The following is a 22576-nucleotide window of genomic DNA, read 5'->3' on the forward strand; positions in this document are numbered from 1 at the left end:
CTGGTTCCTAAATGTAATTCCATACTAAATTCACTGCTTGTACATGAAGAAAAATCTAAATTAATTGACATGTAAAGGAGTGGCTCTCAGCAGAAAGCCATAATAATTGCATGATAGAAGTTTAATATCATTGTTCTTTGCATCTGAAAATGTCATCAATAGCATGCATTATAAGTGAAGGGAAAAAACCCAGCGTACTGTATGCATCTGCACAGCCCTCTGCAAATGTTTATGGGAACAGTTCAGAGGACTTATTATTGGTGGTTGGTTCCTAAGCTGTAAACATTCAACATTACATAGAGGTAGGTCTTAACATCTTTTCTGTGGCTCACTTTGCATTTTAGACCCTCTCCCACTCAGCTTTGTCCATAGCAGTTTAGACACCCATGATATTCAGAAGACCTTTTGGAAGGTTTGCAATAGCTTGGTTTTACAATGAAATGACAGTCTCCCTTATTTGTGACTTGAAATACTATTTCATGTTTCAATAATTTTGAGCAACTAAGGAGATAAATAAGGCTCCATGAATAGTATCTATTACAAAATTCTTTTAAAATAAGCTTATAGATTGTAGAATTAAAACATGGAGTAGAATTTGTAGAATGTAATAGGAAGGACTAAATACATGAAAACAGATATTTTCACTAGAATTAGACTAGAAGAAACAATTATCACAATTCTAGAAATAAGTATTCATGGATTAACTCCAAGAGAAGCGGATTCAGCTACTCAGCTTTGTAATTTAAAGTGCATTAGTTCTTTGGTCTTGTTGTGCCTTAGACATGCTAAATTAATCATTTTACCTATTCTTACCACAGACAATGACTTACTCTCTACCAAATAAAACGTTGGTTTATAAGGAATTATTTCTTTGATGATTCTGATATTGCTTATAGTTTTATTGTCTCTTCCATAGTAATGACAAATTGCTATTAAACAATTTACACAGTTCACATCATTAAACATCTAGTTACAATACCTGGCATTACAATATTTTGATTTTGTGAAATGTTATACTATATGCTTTATATTTTAGAAAAATTAAGATCATAGCCACTAGCCACAGAAACCTTTCATATTTCAAAACTTTAACTGATATAATTTCTCTGCCTATTATTTTCAATAATTTAAAATATTCAAAATGTCATGACTACTTACTAGTGCTCATTTATAACCTAAAATAATCTGTTATTCCTATTGCTTAGAATTCTATTATTATACTTAGCATTTGAGGCTCTCTGTAATCTGGCATTTTCCTTACTCAACAAATGTCCTTTCTACCACTCTGTAGCATGAGTCGATCATTCTATTCAAGATAATATTTTAAATTGTCCCATAAATATATCAGGCTCATTCCCATCACTCTTTTATTCATATTGCTCCCCAAAATGCAACATCCTCTTCTCTCTTTTTACCATCTATCTATATTCTAGTATTATGATCATTCAGAATACCTATATAATTAATTACCTTTAAAGAAAGGAAATTAGAACCTCACTTCATACATTCAAAAACGATATATTAAAAAGTCTAAAAATTAAAGTATAACACAGCTAGAAGAAAATATATGTAAATATTTGAACACAGAATAAAGTCTAAATATAAAACCAATGGAATAAATTATAAATTATCACTGGATTTCATAAAAACAAAGTTCCATACACTAAAAATAACCATTGAACAAACTGAAATGACAAGAAACTGAACTCCTATATCAGAAACTGTATAAAAGATACCTTCTTAAGTTTCCCTTTCCAAATATTTCAGAGAACACCTGAAGGCTATTTATACCAAGCAAAACAGAAATATTACAGTCAAATATATTTCCAATAAGGATTTTCTGCAGGTTTATTTTAGGGAATCTGCTTATTTTTGCTGCTTAATTCTAAACCCTCCCATTAGGTATTTTAAATGCCTGGGCTTCGTTTTTTTCAACAAATGTTTTTATTGCACTGCAGCCACATGCCAGGAATTGTGCTAGATACAAAAATGTACTGATGTGTAAAACAAATATGATCCCATCACACAACTGAAGCCTAGTGGAAGATAAACTTTAATCAAGTAATCACACAAATTGTGGCTTATAAACCAAAGGTGCAGGGCACTATGAGAGCATATAAAAGCAACTTCACCTATTGGGGATATGGGATATGTGTATGTCAAGGAAGACTTCTTATCTACATACAACTGTAAGCTTTTAAAACAGCAGGGCTCTATCATAAATAGATTCTGCACCTTTCTGCATCTAACACAGTAAGTCTTCTATATTTGTTAAATAATTTGTTCCAATTAAAATTTGAGGCTGTCCTTACTAACTAGCCTTCTTTTTCAGTGGTGTGCATGAAGTCAGCTTTAGAATGATCAATACTGTAGACTAGACACTTTGAGAGACAATTTAGAAAGACACACTTTTATTCTTATGATTAAACAATTTAAAATCTGTTTATATGATTTAATAATCAATATTATCAGATTTAATGGTAAAATACCATTTAAACATCAAAGGAATAACGTTAATTCATATTTCTTTAAAAAATTATTCACATAATTCATGAACTAAAACAGCTTTAAAATTTTTTTCACTAACAGTACACATAGGTCGTTGAAAGTTTTTTAAAAGCATGTATTTTTACATTGTGTATCCTGGAAGTTTATTTATTACTAATTCACAAATATCTTTGCATTGCTTGGAAATATTTAGTGAACCAACATCATCATTGCCTTCTTCAAAGTGATCTGATGTACTGCTATCCAGGACATTAAGTTCGGACACATTTGAAGGCAGGTAAGAACTCACCTGGGATGTTTGTGGTGACTGGCTTTTTTCTAAAGATTTCCAACTACTTCTTGTTTTAACAGAGATGTCTTGACCTCTCTTTGTAATTTCAGAATTGTGCATACTATTTTGATCTATCTGGTTTTCTTTTTGTTCAGTCCAATGTGTTGAAGATAAATCACTAGCAGAGATACTAGATGCTTCCTCCAAACTTTTATCCTGAGTCTTTGAAATACGAAATTTTCTGTATGAGTGTACAGGTGACCCGGCTGAAAAAGGTGGGCTAAGGATAGAACTCCTGTCACTACTATTTTTCTTTTTGGACACTCCTGTGTCACTAGACTTGCTTGTATATTGACTATGTTTTGGATTTTCTGTCCTTGAACTGCTATCATGAGCTTTGAAACTTCTGCTGGTGTCCTCACTGGTACAGAAATCTTCAGAATAGCAAGGGCTAGACAAATCATCTGAATACTTCAGTTCTGAGATGTTTTCATAGCAACTATTTTTACCTGTTCTCTTGTCACTTATATCAGCCATAAGAATGTCATTATCTGTGGTTTTGACCTGTCTAATATCTATTTCCTTATCTACAATTCTGTCAACAACAGCATCCTGTTGGAAAACACATGGACTTCGGATTTTCATTTCCACATTTCCTCCCAGAATATTTGTAGGGGTAAGCCTTTCTGGAATAATGGAATTTGCAGGACTCACAACTTCTTCCAATGAAACATTATTGATTCTATTTTTACTACAATCAACTGTCTTTTTTTCAGTTGCATATTTCAGTTTAGTTTCTTCACTTGTGCTGGGCTCATCAAAAACTCCACTGATTTGTCTTGAGGTATCACTATTTTCAGTAAAAGATGCATCTGAATCTAAATACTTATCTTCAGGCAGTTGCGGCTTCTGACTTTGTTCTGCAGAGCTTAATAGTTTAACTTTGGATGACGGAATTCTGAATTTTGTACCCAACATTTGTGATTGTCTTTTTCTATATAGTTCTCTTTTTTCATGTACCACCAACATATCAGGATTTGTCAGCTTTAAACGTAGTCTTAGTGTATTTGTTAAGCCATAAAGTAGCCTCCCTTTTGGAACTCTTTTATGGAGGGCACCACTGCTCTTTTCAGAATATTTATCTTCCTTATAGTTTTCAATTTGGTTCTTTTTATACTGAAGACTCACTGACTTTTCACATCCCCCCATAGAACGCTTATCCTTCTTGGATTCAGACCGGCATGTGGATTTGGCAGAAGATTCGGGTGACTTCTTATCCTCAGTCCTATATAACCAGGCTAGGTGAGGATGTATATGAGCAGGACTTGTCACAGGTTGGTCATATAACAAGGACAACTCAACTAACAAAGCATTTAACAAAGGCAACTGCCTTATTGTATTAATTCGATTTTGTTCAGTTTGACATGTTTGATTAGTTGCTCCTATATTCTGAATATGTGGAGGATTTACAAGCATTGGAGGATGTTCGTGTGCTGCAGAACTTGGATGCTTTAGACAACTCCTGTGTGCTGGGGGATTTACACGCTTTTTTTCAGGAGAAGCATCATCCATTTCCTCAGGTACATTCATCTGAGGCTCAATGGTGATTTTAGCCTGTGCAGGGGACGGTTTTTCTTGGGTCAAGTTAGTGTAATACAAAGGAGGAGGGCAAAATATATTGGTCTCCATGTCCAATTCTGTGACTTCCTCATTTAGGGAGCTAACATTTCTCCCATTGCCAGCACCTGAACATGTAACAACAGAATTGGTTTTGCCATTCTCCACAGAACCCACATTATCACATTCGGCCTTACTTTTAACCATTTCCTTCAAATCCTTCTGTGCCTCTGGGATTTCTAACTCCCCCAGCGGCCTATCAGCCTCTTTTGGGCTTGGCTGTGAGGCTGGCTGCTGCAGCTGCTGTCTTTCCTGCTGGGTTTGGGGACTGACCTCCGCTCCTCCTCCTGTGGGGGTGAAGGTGAGGGGCCGCTCAAGTTGGCTCAGCAGGCGGCTTCCCAGGTCAGTCAGGCGGTAGGCCAGGGCAATGTCCCCAGTCCGCTCGCCCACTCGATTATGCAGGGGGAAACGTCCCCGGTGACGGTGGGAGCATCCGGAGGCGGCCGGCCCCACGACCCTGTGCGCTGCGGTGGCCAGCGAAATGTCGCAGGCCCCCAGGAGCTGTGGGGTGGGCGTCGGGCGCCCAGGGGGCAGCTGCAGCAGCAAGGTGGCAAGCGGCGTCCGCAGGAGCCGGCGGTGCAGGGTAGCAGGCTGCAGGCGGAAGAGGCAGGACTTGCCGCGACCGAAGCGGATGACACCGGGCCACGGTTCGGCGGCGGGAGCGCCGGGGCCGTCAGGAGGGTAAACCAACAGCGTGGGGAAGTCCAGCAGGCGGAAGGCCACGGCGGGGCACAGACCGCGCGGCGACGAGGCCTCCCCCTGCTCCTTTTCCTCCTCTTCCTCCTCCTGCTCCACTGCGGCAGCGGGGGGCGGCAGCAGCCGGGCTTCCAAACGCACCCAGTCCACCAGCAGCTCCAGCGAGAAGAGCCGCTCGGACAGCGAGGCCGCCATTGCTGTTGCCCCAGGAAACGCCGCCGCGGGCTCCGCAAACGAGAAGCTGAAGCCCCGGGGTCTCACGAGAAACCGGAGCAAAAGGCATCGCTGCCTGCTATCTCGCGAGATTTGCGGAAGCGCTCCAGCAGGTCTCGGGCGGTGTCTGCTTTGGGAGTTTTGCTGCTCAATGTGTTTGGCCCCTTTGTATGCATACTTGTGAGCCGTTTTTTGCCTCCAAACTTGTATTAAGACAATTGATGATAATGCTGAGGATATAAGTGGTAAAAGACAGTGAGTTTTTTGGGTAATGGTTTTATCACTGCAGATCTTATGTAACTTGGGGGTCAGATCAATATACCTGAGGAATATTGAAAGAAAATCAGGACTCTCCTTCCTTTCCCATGCTAAACAGAGCCAGTTAGTTAACTGTCCACAGTGGGCCATCTCTGTGTCTGCTGTTCTACCCAAAAGATGGTGACACTGCTGGGATGGCCGGGGAGCCCCTGCCTCATCAATTACAGTAGTACTGAGACAGACACACCACACACACACGGAGTGTGAATACACTGGCAAAAACTCTCCTTGGCTGAACTTTGGTCAGGCTCATCTAAGCCTTCTTTCCGACTAGGCCTTGACCTTGGCTTCCAATCCTGTGGACCCTGGATCACCGAGCTGTAGCAAAGGTTTCGCTACGGCTGTTGAGAGAGAACCCCCAACCCTTCATACCTGATTACCGTCGATACCTGATCAAATTCTTCATTTTCTACCATTGGTATCTGACCACCCTGGCCTGGCTTCAGCAAGAATCCTATTAGGCCTGCTTAATCAGAACCCTCCCACCCCTGATGTTCCCTATCAGTAAGTTTCCATCCACTTGACCTGACGCCCCCTTGGCTTTAAATCCCCACTTGTCCATGCTGTATTTGGAATTGAGCCCAGCTCTGTATTGAGGTCTCTTTTCTCTTATTGCAGTAGTTCCTGAATACAGTGTTTTTGCCACTTCAACTACTGTCTGGCCCTGTTTTTTATTTGACAACATTTCCAGCTAAGCAATCATGATGCATGAGAGTAATGTTAACGATTCCATCAATAAAACAAATGTGTATACATAAATATACACACATCTACGGAGACACAGAGAACTTGCTGCTCTATCCAGATATTTTAAGAAACATACTCCTAACCTCAATGAGCTAGCCAGCTAGGAATCCAAGGCCAGTATTTGGAGAGCCTTGAATGCCATGGTAAAGAATTTGGACTATATTCTGTCCAAATTATTTTGATTGAATAAGTACATCATAGCAATATTTGGAAATGTATCATGGGGAGGAATACAAAGGATGGATTCTACTAATTAGAAATTGGATTCAGAGCAATCTATTAGAAGACTACTGCAGTGGTCTAAGAGGCAGATAATTATGACCTGCACATGGTCAGGACTAGTGGAAATTAAAAAGAGGTGGCAGAAGAGGCATTTGTGATGGAGGAATTTTAAAATTTGGTGAATGGGAAAGAAGAGTCATGGGTGAAAAACTTCTGCTACTGAAGGTGAAAATATTGAGGAGGCACAGATTTGACGGAAAAAAATACTTTGAGTTTTGAGATATGTAAAGCTTGAGGTACCTGCTGCTGGGCATTATATATGTACCGCTTTATTCAGCTTTATAAATTATAGTTAAATTATATTGCTTCAGTGCTCAGAAGAACATTGTGAAGCTCAAGGGAAATTCAGAACTGGAGGGATATGATGCTTTAGTGTGAAGACGTGAGAGAGAAGTCTCATTGCAATATATAAATACAAGATACTTCTCGGACCAGATGCGGTGGCTCACGCCTGTAATCCCAGCACTTTGGGAGGCCGAGGCAGGCAGAACACGAGGTCAGGAGATCGAGGCCATCCTGGCCAACATGATGAAACCCCGTCTCTACTAAAAATACAAAAATCAGCTGGGTGTGGTGGTGCATGCCTGTAATCCCAGGTACTTGGGAGGCCGAGTCAGGAGAATCGCTTGAACCAGGGAGTTGGAGGTTGCAGTGAGTGAGCCGAGATCGCACCACTGCACTCCAGCCTGGTGACAAAGCGAGACTCCATCTAAAAAAAAAAAAAAAAAATTGCAAGATACTTCTCTTGGCTTTGAGAATCTTGCTATATACTTGCAGAGGACACATATCAAGCAACATCCTCAATGGATAGATGATGTAGAGCAATAAAAAAAAAGACATCATCACAAGTGAAAAGCAATGAGGTATTGAGTCCATGTGCGCCAGAGAAATACAGTAGACAAAATTCCTCTTAGAAGATATCCTGTAGTTAGCCTTTTGAGTAAGGTTAATAGTGTGCACTAGTAGCACTTGTATGTCTCTTACATATGAATAGAAAAAGCGAAGTCCCTCTTCTATAAAGACATTATTTCTGCAATATGTAGTTTCTGCAATGATAATAACTTCTCTACCCAGCTACTGTACATGACTGGTATTATAATATATGAATAATATTTTATATTTGTAAATAATGCTAAAAGTAACAAATAAAATTTTGCCATGACAAATGTTTTCCCCATGTTTCTACACCACACATGGAGAAGTAGCACAGTGCAGTAGCTGAGCGCCTGGGTTCTGGAAGCAAACTACCTGGCTCAAATCCTGGTTCTGTGACCTTATACTAGTTTCTGAACTCTCTGTGAATCATTATCCTCATTTGAAAAATATAGTTACACTAACTACCTCATAAAAATATTATGTGTGTTAAGTGAATTAATACTTACAAAACTCTTAGAACAGTGCCTAGCATATAGTAAATATTTGTTAAAATAAATATTGTTTTATTTATTATTTGCCACATGGCACACTTTTTAGCTGAGTGTTTAAAACACTGCTATTGTAGTTAGCAAAAAAATAATTTATCCAACATGGGCCCATTATTTTCAATCTGTAAAAGGTTTTATGCTCTGTATTTTATTTTTCATGCAGGAGCTAGCTGTTTTTTTTCACAGGTCAAGGTCAGGCTAGGCAAGAGACTGGATTATTGAACTATAAAAAGCTACTGTCATTAGAGAAAGAAGTAGGGAAGGACACAAGTGAAAAGTATGAGTTTCAGTGTGTGATATGCTGAGTTTGATACATGATATACATCCAGGTAGATAGATCTAAGTTAGATATATGGATATGAAACTTACAAGAGAGATCTGGGCTGAAAGCATACATCAAAAGTTGGATGTCAACCTAATTTCTTCATATAAGACCTGAATTAGTATAGTAATGAGACACTATTTTCTTCTTTTATGTAAATTACTTTGAAACAGTGCATGTTGCAAGAATTTTGGGTTGATCTCTGATGATCAGATCTGATGTTAACTACTTTTTCTAGGGGAAATAACTTTGGGGTGAAAAGGGGCAAAGGAAGTCAGCATCATTAACTAAGGTAGTACAGCTTCAAGACATGATGGGACTAATAATTTGGGCTGGAAGCAGAAACCGAATTAGTAAAATTCACTGAGCTGTGTGAGTCTGGCTCTTTAGAGGCAAACCTGTTTTCATAGGGCTGTGGACCCCAAGGAATAGATTCAGCAGATGGATCATTGTAGCAAGAGTTGTAACAAAATGGCAGTCGTTGGAGTTAAGTGGGAGAGCAGTTGGTCTAGTTTGGAGCAGAAGCCCAGATATATAGGAAATGTCATGGGGGCTGGAAAACCCAAGTGCACGTCATGGATGCAACCTAATCTACTTAGCTTCAGAAAATGGAAAGGAGCTCCTGGGCTGTCGAGGGAAGTGACATGGCTATCCAGTTGTGTGCACTGAACAAACACTGATTAGGAGAAATGTGTGTCTAGTTGACATGAAAATGTCCAAGACTTACTCTAGAAGCACCAAATACTAATTCCAGGTCTCACTATCGGGGACATCCTGCTGCCTACAGACTTCCTTGCTTAATCAGGATGAGCTCTAGAACCAAGTATAACCACCCATAATTGGCAGAGACAGAGGGAACTGAAGACGTCCTATCCCGCCAGGTGGAACATACAGAGCTGAGCGAAGAAGAACCTGTGTGGTTCTAACTAGGAGGAAATGAAATTCAACATCCCTTATTTCAGAATAATTCTTTACACCAGTGTTTCCTTTCCCCAACAAAAAGAATGTAACACAAATACCACATGATCTTACTTATAAGTGGGAGCTAAACGTTGAGTACACTTGGACATAAAGATGGGGATAATGGACACTGGGGACTACTAGAGGGGAGAGGGTGGAGAAGGAGGGTTGAAAAACTACCTATAGGAGACTATGCTCACTACCTGGGTGAAGGGATCCTTTGTACACCAAACCTCAGTCACCCGCCATTTAATAAAATAATGAAAGACCTAATAAGAAATAATTCTACAGGAAAATGTCTTTTAAAAAAACCAGAAAATGTAATCTGCAATCTTGAAAATAGAAATGTGAAAAGACCAAGTGAAAGTCTTTTTCCCTCGACCATGGTTTAAAATCCCTAGCATATGCTCATTTGCATGGCAAGCCTGGGAACCTTAGCTCTTAGAGTTCCTTGAGAGACAGACTGGGAAGTTGGGAGTTCTTGTTGCAGCTCTCTTTCCCTCAGGTCCTCTTCTGTTGTCTCCCAAGGACTTGCATTTCAGGATTCTAGATACATATTGTATTTCTGGAGCAAGACAATTTCAATCAGGAGAAGCCTATTTCTAGTCATTCATTCAGGACTTCAGATAAAAGCCTGTTTTAAGCAGAAAGCTGCCCTGCCTCTAGACCTGATTATAGGCTCCTGAAATCTAAGCCAGATATCTTCCTCTTTACTAACTGGGTTACAAATGGACCTCACACAACTTAAACACCACAAATGACCAGAACTTTAATAACATTCACCTTGACATGTTTCATTATTGGTAAAGATGATATGACTCTGTCTTCAGAATAAATCTCCAGTGTTTGAATGTGGATCTTTTTCTTTGTTTCCAGTCTTTTCATTCCCTTCTATTTCTAAACTTCTGGAAAGGGGGAATCATAGCTTTTCCATGTGTTGTCATTAAATCAGGGGCAGAGTTATGATCAGAACATGATTACCATTTCCAATATCACAGATACAAAATAGCTGTGGTAAATAAATGCAAATAATCTAAAAATATTCTGCAAAATGGTACCAAGGCTCTGCATTGCATTTTCAGTTTTTATTTTAAACTTGCTAGAACTTGATATTGGAAATTCATTCACTTGAGAAGAAGGACAAGGAGAAAGATTAGAGGGTGGAAGGAAGGGAGGGGCTGGGGGTTGGAGAGTAAACAAAGGAACTACTAGAGATTAAAGAGAAAGAATGGCCTATACCCCACTCCAATAAATCTCTCTACCAGAAAGGAAGGGGAAAAACAAATTATGAAGCATCCTAAGGTATTGGAAATGTACGAGTTCATTAATAAGCAAAATCGTATGTACAATTGGTAGGAGTGGTTTAGTGAAAATTATTTGACTGTCATTGGCAATTAGAAATGTATCATAGTGGAGGCCGGGTGCGGTGGCTCACGCCTATAATCCCAGCACTTTGGGAGGCCAAGGCGGGCTGATCACAAGGTCAAGAGATTGAGACCAACCTGGCCAATATGGTGAAATCCTGTCTCTACTAAAAATACAAAAATTAGCTGGGCATGGTGGTGCGTGTCTGTCATCCCAGCTACTCGAGAGGCTGAGGCAGGAGAATCTCTTGAACTTGGAAGGCGGAGGTTGCAGTGAGCTGAGATCACTCCACTGCACTCCAGCCTGGGCGACAAGAATGAAACTCCATCTCAAAAAAAAAAAAAAAAAAAAGAAAAGAAAGAAAAGGAATGTAGCATAGTGGAATCAACATAGTCTTTGAAGTTGAGCAGTCCTCGATTAAAATATCAGCTTCTCCATTTTATACCCATGTAATTCTAGGACAGGTTCTTCAACTCGGGGAATTTTCCTCCCGTGTTATCTTACAGATTTTCGAACTATGCTGTGCATGTTAAAATGCAGAATCTTAGGTCCATCTTCCAGAGATTTTGATTTCCTAGGTCTCAGGCAAGGCCCAGAAATATACATTTCTAACTGTCATCCCAGATGATTTTGATACAGGGAGTTACTGGACTTTTCTTTGAGAACCACCATCCTAGTTTCTGGCACATTGCAGATAGCCATATTTCTGTCTTCTGCATTTGTAACAAGTATATGCTGATCACATAGTAGTATCATATACAACAAGTAGTATAATCATGCCAATAAAATAGTATGAAAGATTTATGTAATCATAGCTCCTTCTTTCACACTTTCAGTGTGAAATGGAAGAAATGAAGTAGGTAACCTTTAGCAATGAAGCATTACTGTCAACATGCCACCATGCCAAGAGATGCCGATGTAGCAGCAACAACAGCAGCCTTAAGAGAGAGACAGCTTCCCATAAAGTACTCAGAAGAAGCTTCAGAAAGCCCCCAGAGGAAGGTAGTTTATGAGAAACCCCCTTATAAGCAGAACGCTGCCTGCCAAGACACCAAAACCACTGTTCTGCACCAGGAAAGACTGACTATGGGTTCCTTGGACAGAGTACCCTCCTGCCTTCAGTTAGCAGGGAGGGCTGAAAGATAAAATCTTGCTCATAAATTCTTTCCTTTTCATGCACATAAACACCGTTAGGTATTTTGGCCTAGACCACCTTGTCAAGGCTCTGTAAATAGTTGCCCCATGTAATAGAATTAGGTTTAAATTGGGTTTATTTTAAATTACTTGTTAAATAAAAATTATAGGAGGCCATTGTTTTGGACTAAGCTCCTGCACTAGGTCCCAACAGACTAGACTAAAAATCAAAATGCTGTCATTCGCGCCGTAGTTACAGGTCACCAAACTGAAACTAAGTTATGTGACTCTGTCTATCAGGAGAAAGGGATAACTGCTTTAATCCTTACAATAAAAAGTAACGTGATGTTAACCAATTGGTTATTTCTCTATTGTTCCATTTCCCTGCTCCTGCCTTACAAGGAAAGTCACTTTGAAATGAACAATTCACTTTGTGTTCTTGGGTTCTGCTTTCTTAGGCTGTTCTCTGTCTATAAAGCTGACCTCTTTGGCTCAGCTCCGTGAAACACTGATTCTATTTTGTGGAATGAAGTGTTTTCTGATTCTAGAATAGCAAATAAAGCCAACTGAGATCTTTAAACTAAATTTGTTGCGATTTTGTCTTTTGACACTACTCACTCATAATTTAGATTCTTCCAAAAGATAGCCAGCTGTTCTTTTCATAATTAGTAAGATATGGGAAATAAATCAAAAGTCTTGATAATTGTAGCAAGCAGATTTGTCCTTTAGGAGACCCTTACCAAAAACGGGAGCTTGGGGTACACTGAAATAACTCTATAAATAGCTGCCAGTTTTATCGAGCTTATCATATGTGCTTGGCATTGCATTTGGTCTCTTACAGACTGTATTTAATCTTCATAGCACCTCCATGAAATTATTGGCATACTCATAAGGAAACCAATGAAACTAACTTGGAGAGCTTAAATAATGTATTCAAAGTTACATAGCAAGAAAGTGGTAAAGTATCATTAAAATACATTTCTGCCTGTCTTTTAAAAAATAGCTTGTGTTCATCCCACTAGATTCCTTCATATTATTTGTTTATGCTCAAGGAAAGTATTAATGTACAGGAAACTGACACTATCCAATTGGAACATGCATTTGGGAGTACAAAGGAGCAATTTAATAATACAACAAGGAAACAAAGAAGCAAATGCTGAACATCTTATGTTCTGTAAGAAAACAGAACCAGCTTAAGTAACAAATTAGGAGCATGGAAAAGGGGGAGGTAGAGAAGGGGGTTGCTCCAGATTAAGTTTTTTTGTTTTTGTTTTTGTTTTGTTTTGTTTGGGGATGGAATCTTGCTCTTATTGCACAGGCTGGAGTGCAGTGGCATGATCTCGGCTCACTGCAACCTCCACCTCCCCGGTTCAAGCAATTCTCCTACCTCAGCCTCCTGAGTAACTGGGATTACAGGCGTGCACCACCATGCCTGGCTAATTTTTGTATATTTAGTACAGATGGGGTTTCAGCATGTTGGCCAGGCTGGTCTTGAACTCCTGACCTCAGGTGATCCACCAGCCTCAGCATCCCAAAGTGTTAGGATTATAGGCATTAGCCACCAAGCCCAGCCCAGATTAAGTTTTAACAGACACAACCATCAAATGTAACCTGTGCACCTTCTTTGAATTCTTAAATAAACCATCTGAACAAAATGGCATGTTTGAGACAACAGGGGTGATTTCATTACTGACTGCTTTTAGATGACACAAAATAATTATAGTTTAAAGTTAGGTGTGTTAAACTCATGAAGGTTAGCTATGTTGATGGAAAAACCAAACTCTGTAAAATATTTAAAGAGGTTTATTCTAAGCCAATATGAGTGACCATGGCCAGGGGTTGGGTGACAGTCTCAAGAGGTCCTGAGAAAAATGTGCCTGAGGCAGTCAGGTTACAGGTTGGTTTCACACATTCAAGGCAAACCGGAATTGTAGGGAAAATCATAAGTCAATAAATGAAAGGTGTACATTGGTTCAGCCTAAAGAGGCAGGATATATCTTGGAATGGGAACTTACAGGTGGATTCAAAGATTTTCTGACTGGCAGTTGGTTGAAAGAGTTATGCTTTGTCTCAGGACTTGAAGTCAGTGGAAAGAGATGCTTGAATTATGATAAGGGGGATTGTGAAGATGAAGGTTCTTGTTATGTAGATGAAGACTCCAGGTAACATCCTTTAAAGGAAATAGGATGTTTTCCTATTTTCTTTAAAATAGGAAAAATATTTTCTTTAAAAAAGAAAATAAATGTTGCTTTCCAGACCTTAAAATGTATCAGACTCTTAGTTCATCTCCCCTAGATCTGGCAATGGCCTGGCTGCATTAATGGAGATTGCCTACAGACACAAATTTCCCCCAGCAAAGACAGCTTTTGGGGCCATTTCAAAAGATGTCAAAGAAATATATTTTGGGGTAAAATATTTTTATGTCCTTCAGGGTTTTCTGTCATGTGATGCTATACCAGAGTCAGGTTGGAATTTGGTATCTTAGTGCCACAAAGTCAGTTTTTCAGTCTTATGATCTCTGTCTTAATGTTAATGCTGGTCAGGGGTGCCTAAACTCCAAAAAGAAGGGGTGTAATGAGGCATGTCCAGCCTCCCTTCCCGTCATGGCTGAGGCTTCAGTTTTTTAGGTTGCTCTGGGGTCCTCTTGGCCCATTGGGGAGGGTTTCATTCAGTTGGTTGCTGGAGGGCTTAGGATTTTATTTTTAGTTTACAGCTATGAGAATACTCATGCAGATAAGAGCTGCAAACTGAAGTAGTAGGACTGAAATGACAATGCCTGGAATTTGCTTTATGATGCCTCAGGGAAAAAGAAAAATGACATAAGAAAAGCCAATGTGGCAAAGTCTTGACAATTATGGAATCTGTGGGGTAGGTATATGGAATACATGGAGTTACTTATGGTTTTTCTGTACTTTAGTGGATGTTTTAACCTTTTTATAAACTAATAGTGGATTTTTCTCTCACAAGTTTCAGATTAGCCATGAAAGACTGTGAACTTGAGTATAGCGCCAGATATCAGTACTGTAGAAACTAACCACAATGTATAATCATGTTTCCAGGGGAAACGGCTTTCTACTGCTGGAGCTGTGAGAATCTAGAATATCCAGAATTAAGTTCTGATGGCTGTCCTGAGCAGCTACTTCAAATGAGGGGTATTTGTAAGTAGGTCATATATAAATAGCATGCCTCCTTTTTATAGGTCTTAAAGGCCAAGTATGTTCAGAATTCCTTCTGCCCTTGCTTCATTTCTCAATGCCAGCCACTTCAAGGTGGGGGGACAGGGTGGCAGGAAGGGGACCCTCATCCCCTCTTCTTTTGTATGTATATATTATCTTTTAATTTACTTCCCTTTCAACCAGCTATTTTAGGATGACAGCCACAATTTACATTGACAAGTTTATTTTTCTTTAAAACATACATGTGTTTATCATGTTTTGAACTGGAAATTCAAAAAGCAAATTCAGATCAGTAGATACCACGCTTTGTTTTTTTTTTTTTTTTTTTTTGAGATGGAGTCTTGTCTGTCGCCCGAGCTGGAGTGCAGTGGCTCGATGTCAGCTCACTGCAACCTCCACCTCCCGGGTTCAAGCAATTCTCCTCTCTCAGCCTCCCAAGTAGCTAGGATTACAGGCAAGTGCCACCATGTCTGGCTAATTTATGTATTTTCATTAGAGACGGGGTTTCACCATGTTGGTCAGGCTGGTCTCAGACTCCTGACCTTGGGTGATGCACTCACCTCGGCCTCCCAAAGTGCTGGGCTTACAGGCATAAGCCACCACGCCTGGCCGGTACCATGCTTTATATGTATCATAAAATGCTGGAAAAATGCTGGTACCATGCTTTATATGTATCATAAAATACTAAGATATATGTAGCATAAAATGCCAGCATTAAAAAACTCACATAAAATGCATAAAATACATAGTAACGTATTTTCAAATTTTAAATAACAAGAACATGAAATAATTTACCTCCTTATCAATACAGGGACCTTCAAGACCAGATCCCAAGCAACTTATCCACTTTTATTTCTACCATTTGCTGTTCCTTGTTTATACACTCCAGTTTTCCTATTTTCAGTGCTAGTATCTATGGTTTATATTCCCTTGACCTTGATTGCCCTCCTGTACTTCTCCACAGATCTTAAACATCATCTTTCTTTAAAGTCTAAATCAAATGCTATGTCTTTTTAAAATTCTTTCCTGGTAGTCCTGGCTGTAAGTGATCTTTTCTTTTCTCTGCTGCACTTAATCTCCTTTGTGAACTATTACTTCTGTCTTGTATTATTACTCTTACACACATGAGTTTATTGCCTGTAGTTCTCTATAAGCTCCTCGACAATGTTATTTTTAAATTTTTGCATGCCTACAGCAATGAACACAGTACCTTGTTTCTAGACATAGTATTTGTATATACAATACTTGATAAATTGATACATGAAGAATATAGTTCCTTATGGGACTTGCTTGTGTAGAACACAAAGTTCAGAAAATATAATGAGCTAGAAACTTACAAATATTTAAAACAAAGCTATGATGCTTCCCAGTTTGCCATGTTCTTTGTGTAGAATGTGTTTTATCGAAACCACAGAGAAGCTCATAGAGTGTTCAGGACTTTTCAAAGAGGCCCTACTGTGTTCAATTTGCCTTAGATTTTGAAGTTATGGTTGACTGAATCCAAAGCCTTAGGTAGTTAGATTAAAGTAAACAGGATTAAGTGTTCTTCTCTCCATACTGATTTTATGACATGCAGGACTTCTCTGCAGGTTTCCTTTCTGTGCAAGCACCGGAAGTGAACATTCTCTGAAGATTGCTCAGTGCCCAGAAGACAGCAGGAGGCATGAGATCCCTATTGCAACCACGGCTGAGGTTGTAAATGACACCGTGCAATTGGAAGCTCTGCCTCCTTTTAAATGATTACTCTTAAAAGATGCAACCTCCAAATGAAACTGTAATCCAGCCTAGCTAAAAATAGACTCCCTGTTCACTCAGCTTAGATTTTCTTAAATTGTTCCTCCCTTTCTTTGAAATGTCAGTCTTCTCTTTTTTTTCTCTACTTCCCACCTGCATAGCCTGGCATATTAGGGCAGTGCTACTTGTCATAAATAGAAAGAACTAATATACGAGGTGGGCTATTAAACTCCCATGTCCCAGGCCCCACATGAAGGGCCATGGTCATACCTCCTATCCATTAGGATGGCTACAAGCGAAAAAACGGAAGATCAGAACTGTTTCCAAGCATGTGGGGAAATTGGAAGCCTGCTGTACCACTGGTGGAATTATAACACAGTGAAACTGCTGTGGAAATGAGTTTGGTGGTGACATGCATGGAATGGTGTCCCCAAAAATTCATAAATTAAAGCCCTAACACCTAATATGACTGTACCGTATTTAGCTATGAAGCCTTCCAAAGATAACAGGACGTTGAATTAGAGCCCCACACCATAGGTCCTTCTCAGCCTATATTCTTATACGGACACCCAATAGAATGGGTTTCCATATAAGAAGAGGAAGAGCTACTAGAAGTGTGCATCCACCACCCACCACATAACTCCATGCTGATAGATCACCCTCCACCCACCACATAACTCCATCCTGATAGATCACCCTCCACCCACCACATAACTCCATGCTGATAGATCACCCTCCACCCACCACATAACTCCATGCTGATAGATCACCCTCCACCCACCACATAACTCCATCCTGATAGATCACCCTCCACCCACCACATAACTCCATGCTGATAGATCACCCTCCACCCACCACATAACTCCATGCTGATAGATCACCCTCCACCCACCACATAACTCCATGCTGATAGATCAATCTCCACCCACCACATAACTCCATGCTGATAGATCACCCTCCACCCACCACATAACTCCATGCTGATAGATCACCCTCCACCCACCACATAACTCCATGCTGATAGATCAATCTCCACCCACCACATAACTCCATCCTGATAGATCACCCTCCACCCACCACATAACTCCATCCTGATAGATCACCCTCCACCCACCACATAACTCCATGCTGATAGATCACCCTCCACCCACCACATAACTCCATGCTGATAGATCACCCTCCACCCACCACATAACTCCATGCTGATAGATCACCCTCCACCCACCACATAACTCCATGCTGATAGATCACCCTCCACCCACCACATAACTCCATCCTGATAGATCACCCTCCACCCACCACATAACTCCATCCTGATAGATCACCCTCCACCCACCACATAACTCCATGCTGATAGATCACCCTCCACCCACCACATAACTCCATGCTGATAGATCACCCTCCACCCACCACATAACTCCATGCTGATAGATCACCCTCCACCCACCACATAACTCCATGCTGATAGATCACCCTCCACCCACCACATAACTCCATGCTGATAGATCACCCTCCACCCACCACATAACTCCATGCTGACAGATCACCCTCCACCCACACTGCACCTCTATGCTGATAGATCACCCTCCACCCACCACATAACTCCATGCTGATAGATCACCCTCCACCCACCACATAACTCCATGCTGACAGATCACCCTCCACCCACACTGCACCTCTATGCTGATAGATCACCCTCCACCCACCACATAACTCCATGCTGATAGATCACCCTCCACCCACCACATAACTCCATGCTGATAGATCACCCTCCACCCACCACATAACTCCATGCTGATAGATCACCCTCCACCCACCACATAACTCCATGCTGATAGATCACCCTCCACCCACCACATAACTCCATGCTGATAGATCACCCTCCACCCACCACATAACTCCATGCTGATAGATCACCCTCCACCCACACTGCACCTCCATCCTGACAGATCACCCTCACACACACTGCACCTCTATGCTGATAGATCACCCTCCACCCACACTGCACCTCCATCCTGATAGATCACCCTCACACACACTGCACCTCCATCCTGATAGATCACCCTCCACCCACACTGCACCTCCATCCTGACAGATCACCCTCACACACACTGCACCTCCATCCTGACAGATCACCCTCACACACACTGCACCTCCATCCTGACAGATCACCCTCACACACACTGCACCTCTATGTTGATAGATCCCCCTCCACCCACACTGCACCTGCATGCTGATAGATCACCTTCCACCCACACTGCACCTCCATCCTGATAGATCACCCTCCACCCACACGGCACCTCCATCCTGATAGATCACCCTCCACCCACACTGCACCTCCATCCTAACAGATCACCCTCCACCCACACTGCACCTCCATGCTGATACATCACTCTCCACCCACACAGCACCTCCATGTTGATAGATCACCCTTCACCCACACTGCACCTCCATCCTGATAGATCACCCTCACACACACTGCACCTCCAGCCAGAACATACTTTCATGCTGAAAGAGCACCATTCCTTATCTCACCTTTATCTTCCCTCTACTTTTTCTTGTTTCTTTAATATACTCATAGCTCCTTTGATCTATCAATGTCTTGAGATTACTTTAGTTAGCTTATAATTCTTATAATTAATTTGTGGGTGTTTGTGAATGACTGTTATTGCTGTCAAATAACAATTAAAATACACTGTAATATGTTTTCTTAAAATGCCTCTTCTATAAAATGAAATTAATATTATATTTCATTTACTCTAGCAGGCATTGAAAGAAGTATTCTTTTTTTTTTTCTTTTTTTTTTTTTGAGATGGAGTTTCGCTCTGTCGCCCAGGCTGGAGTGCAATGGCGCAATCCTGTCTCACTGCAGCCTCTGCCTCCCCGGTTCAAGTGATTCTCCTGCCTCAGCACCCCCGAGTAGCTGGGACTATAGGCGTGCACCACCACGCCTGGCTAATTTTTGTTTTTTTTTAGTAGAGACAGGGTTTTGGCCAGGCTGGTCTTGAACTCCTGACCTCAGGTGATTCACCTGCCTAGGCCTCCCAAAGTGCTGGGATTACAGGAGTGAGCCACTGCACCCGGCCTAAAGAAGTATTCTTGTTGCTCCTTGAATTACATTGTTTATGAATGTTTATTTTATCCTCCAAACCTAGATGTTTTTGTTTTGTTTTGTTTTGTTTTGTTTTTTTGAGACAGAGTTTCACTCTTGTTGCCCCAGGCTTCAGTGCAATGGCGCAATCTTGGCTCACCGCAACCTCCACCTCCCGGGTTCAAGCAATGATTCTCCTGCCTCAGCCTCCTGAATAGCTGGGACTATAGGCACCCGCTGCCACACTCGGCTAATTTTTGTATTTTTAGTAGAGACGGGGTTTCACAATGTTGGCCAGGCTGGTCTTGAACTCCTGACCTCGTGATCCACCCGCCTCAGCCTCCCAAAGTGCTGGGATTACAGGCGTGAGCCACCACACCCGACCTGTTTTGATTTTTGATTTCATGATTTTTCCTAGGGAAAATTGTATGACTCATTTTTGGGTGTTTTTTTCCAATGGTGTACATGTTAATATGAATGCATTTGTTGTAAATTTATTTTGTAATTTAGATTTTCCATGATTTTAGATTTTAGATGACAACAGATTGATGTATAAAACCTTATTGCCTAAAAATCACTAATTTAATGAATTCGTACTAAGCAGGGTAGGGAGAGAGATAATTTGGGATTTTATGTTCTTTAATTTTATCAGCTTAACTAATAATTTCAATGCTGGATACCTAATTGAATAAAAACCATGTAGCCTTGGTCCCTTTATATTGTGGCTTCTCTGAATTCCATAAGCATGCTCTAAAAATTTATTGTATATTCATGTACTGGACTGTCCCAGAGACTTTTCACAAAGCAGTAGCTCTCTATTAGGTTTTTATATTTAAATGATAATCAGTGCAAAAATCACTTAACTTGGCACTCACTACAAATTAAAGAAAACAAGCATTAAGTATATTGAAAATGTACCCAGACAAAATGTAAAAATGTATCATGGACATATTTATAAAACTTGAGAATTGCAGACACTCATAAAGATTTTAACATTTTAGCATTGAATTGTTCTCCAGTTCCTGGTTTCTTTTGTACCATCTTCTGTTGATCAGGAACTGAATTTCTGACCTATGCAACAGCACAGTCAATGCAACTTTTTAATTTGACGCCTTCCTAATTAAAATGAGATCAGGATATATCATTTCATATGAAGGATCATTGTCTTTTAAAAAGCCAAATATAATTCCGTTCAGTTTCTCTGCACTCTAAGTAAAAAGAATAATAATATTACAATCCCACAAATAAATGTGACTCCCCCTTTCAGTTCCTTCACAATTCTCCTAACCTGGAATATTATTTTCCAAGGGTTATAAATTACAGATTCTTTAGAGGGCAAAGTGCAGTTCCTTTGCTTGGGGCTTCAAGTACAAGGAGTAGATTTCCTGTCTGGAATCACTGGAAAGTCAAAACAAATCTTAATTTTTAACTTCCTTATAGAATTATTTTCTTTTTTAAAAAAGCAAAATGATAGGTGAGTATTTTGCCATAGAAACCTAGGACAGAAAATTCCCCAGAGATAGAAAATTGTTTGGCAGGTTGATGCCTGAAAGTCCAGCTCTGTAAGTTCCACCTGTGGTTCCAGCAAGAGTCGACCTGGAGGCAGCCCCGGTCCTCAGGACCTTAGCTTTCTAGGGTACACATGGGACAAAATAACATAATAGGTGATCCTACTTCACAGAGATGATGTGAAAACCAAGGACCTCAGGTTGGAAAAGATTTCAAGCACCTCAGAAAGTGAGGACAATAAAAACACTAGTGATTATTACTATAACAAGTATAATAGCATATGATTCTGCAAGTGCAATGCTGTGGCCCGGTGGGTGCTTACTAAATATTAATCAAATGAATTAATGCACAAATAAAAGATTCATGGTTTTAAAATAATTCAACAAATCAACTTAATGTTTCCAAGATTGAGAAGTATTACAAATATTTTAATTGTTTTTATTTTATTTTTTAACTAAAAAATGTTGTATTTTTTTATCCCTAACTTTAACCCTAATGTTGTTGTTTTTTAAATGTGCTTTCACACAATCTATTTCCCAAAATTTCTAAAATACTGTATGAGGGGCCAGTCGCAGTGGCTCATGCCTGTAATCCCAGCACTTTGGGAGGCTGAGGCAGGAGGATTGCTTGAGCCCGGGAGTTTGAGACCAGACTGAGCAACAAAGTGAGATTCTGTCTCTATAAAATTACCCAGGTGTGGTAGTGTGCACCTGTGTTCCCAGCTACTCAGGAGGCTGAAGCGGGAGAATCCCTTGAGTCCAGGAGTTCGAGACTGTAGTGAACCGTGATTGCACCACTGCAGTCCAATCTAGGTGACAGACTGAGACCCTGTCTCAAAACAAAAACAAAAACAAAAAACTGTATGAGGCTATGTTGTGCATTTTCTGGCCTTACCATTGACAGAGCTAATAATGGCAACTCTATTTTTAAAAGTCTCATTCATGGTGCCTAACTATGCATCTCAAGTATGTTAGCCTTTATTAATCAATTCCATGTTTCTGCTGATATCCAAGGAAAGCAACACTGGATTTTGTAATCAGGATGCTCTTGCCAGATGTCCTTGAACACATGTGGGCAACAGAGAAAGACTTAGCACTAGGAAGATGAGGAGAGCCTGAAACTGGAGAGTCAATGACAAGATTGTATAAT

The 22576-nt window shown here is 40.4% G+C and overlaps 1 protein-coding gene across 4 annotated transcripts in view; it reads right to left on the bottom strand.

Moving 5' to 3' along the window:
* MAP10 (microtubule associated protein 10) overlaps positions 1–7783 on the bottom strand; it is a 61415-nt gene extending 53632 nt beyond the window's left edge. For 3 of the 4 annotated variants that reach the window (XR_010149756.1, XR_010149752.1, XM_063790506.1), the window contains exon 1: positions 2798–7783. Coding sequence is in view for 2 of the 4 variants with exons in the window: in XM_063790506.1 (XP_063646576.1) it covers positions 2798–5773 (2976 nt within the window). In the remaining 2 variants the exon portion in view is untranslated. Of the gene's footprint in view, positions 1–2382 lie in introns of those variants that run through there. The other variant, XM_525093.8, reaches the window with a different exon arrangement.
* Positions 7784–22576: the final 14793 nt, after the last annotated feature.

Source organism: Pan troglodytes, chromosome 1 (assembly GCF_028858775.2).
Source record: "Pan troglodytes isolate AG18354 chromosome 1, NHGRI_mPanTro3-v2.0_pri, whole genome shotgun sequence".
In the NCBI taxonomy this organism is placed as follows: Eukaryota; Metazoa; Chordata; class Mammalia; order Primates; family Hominidae; genus Pan; species Pan troglodytes.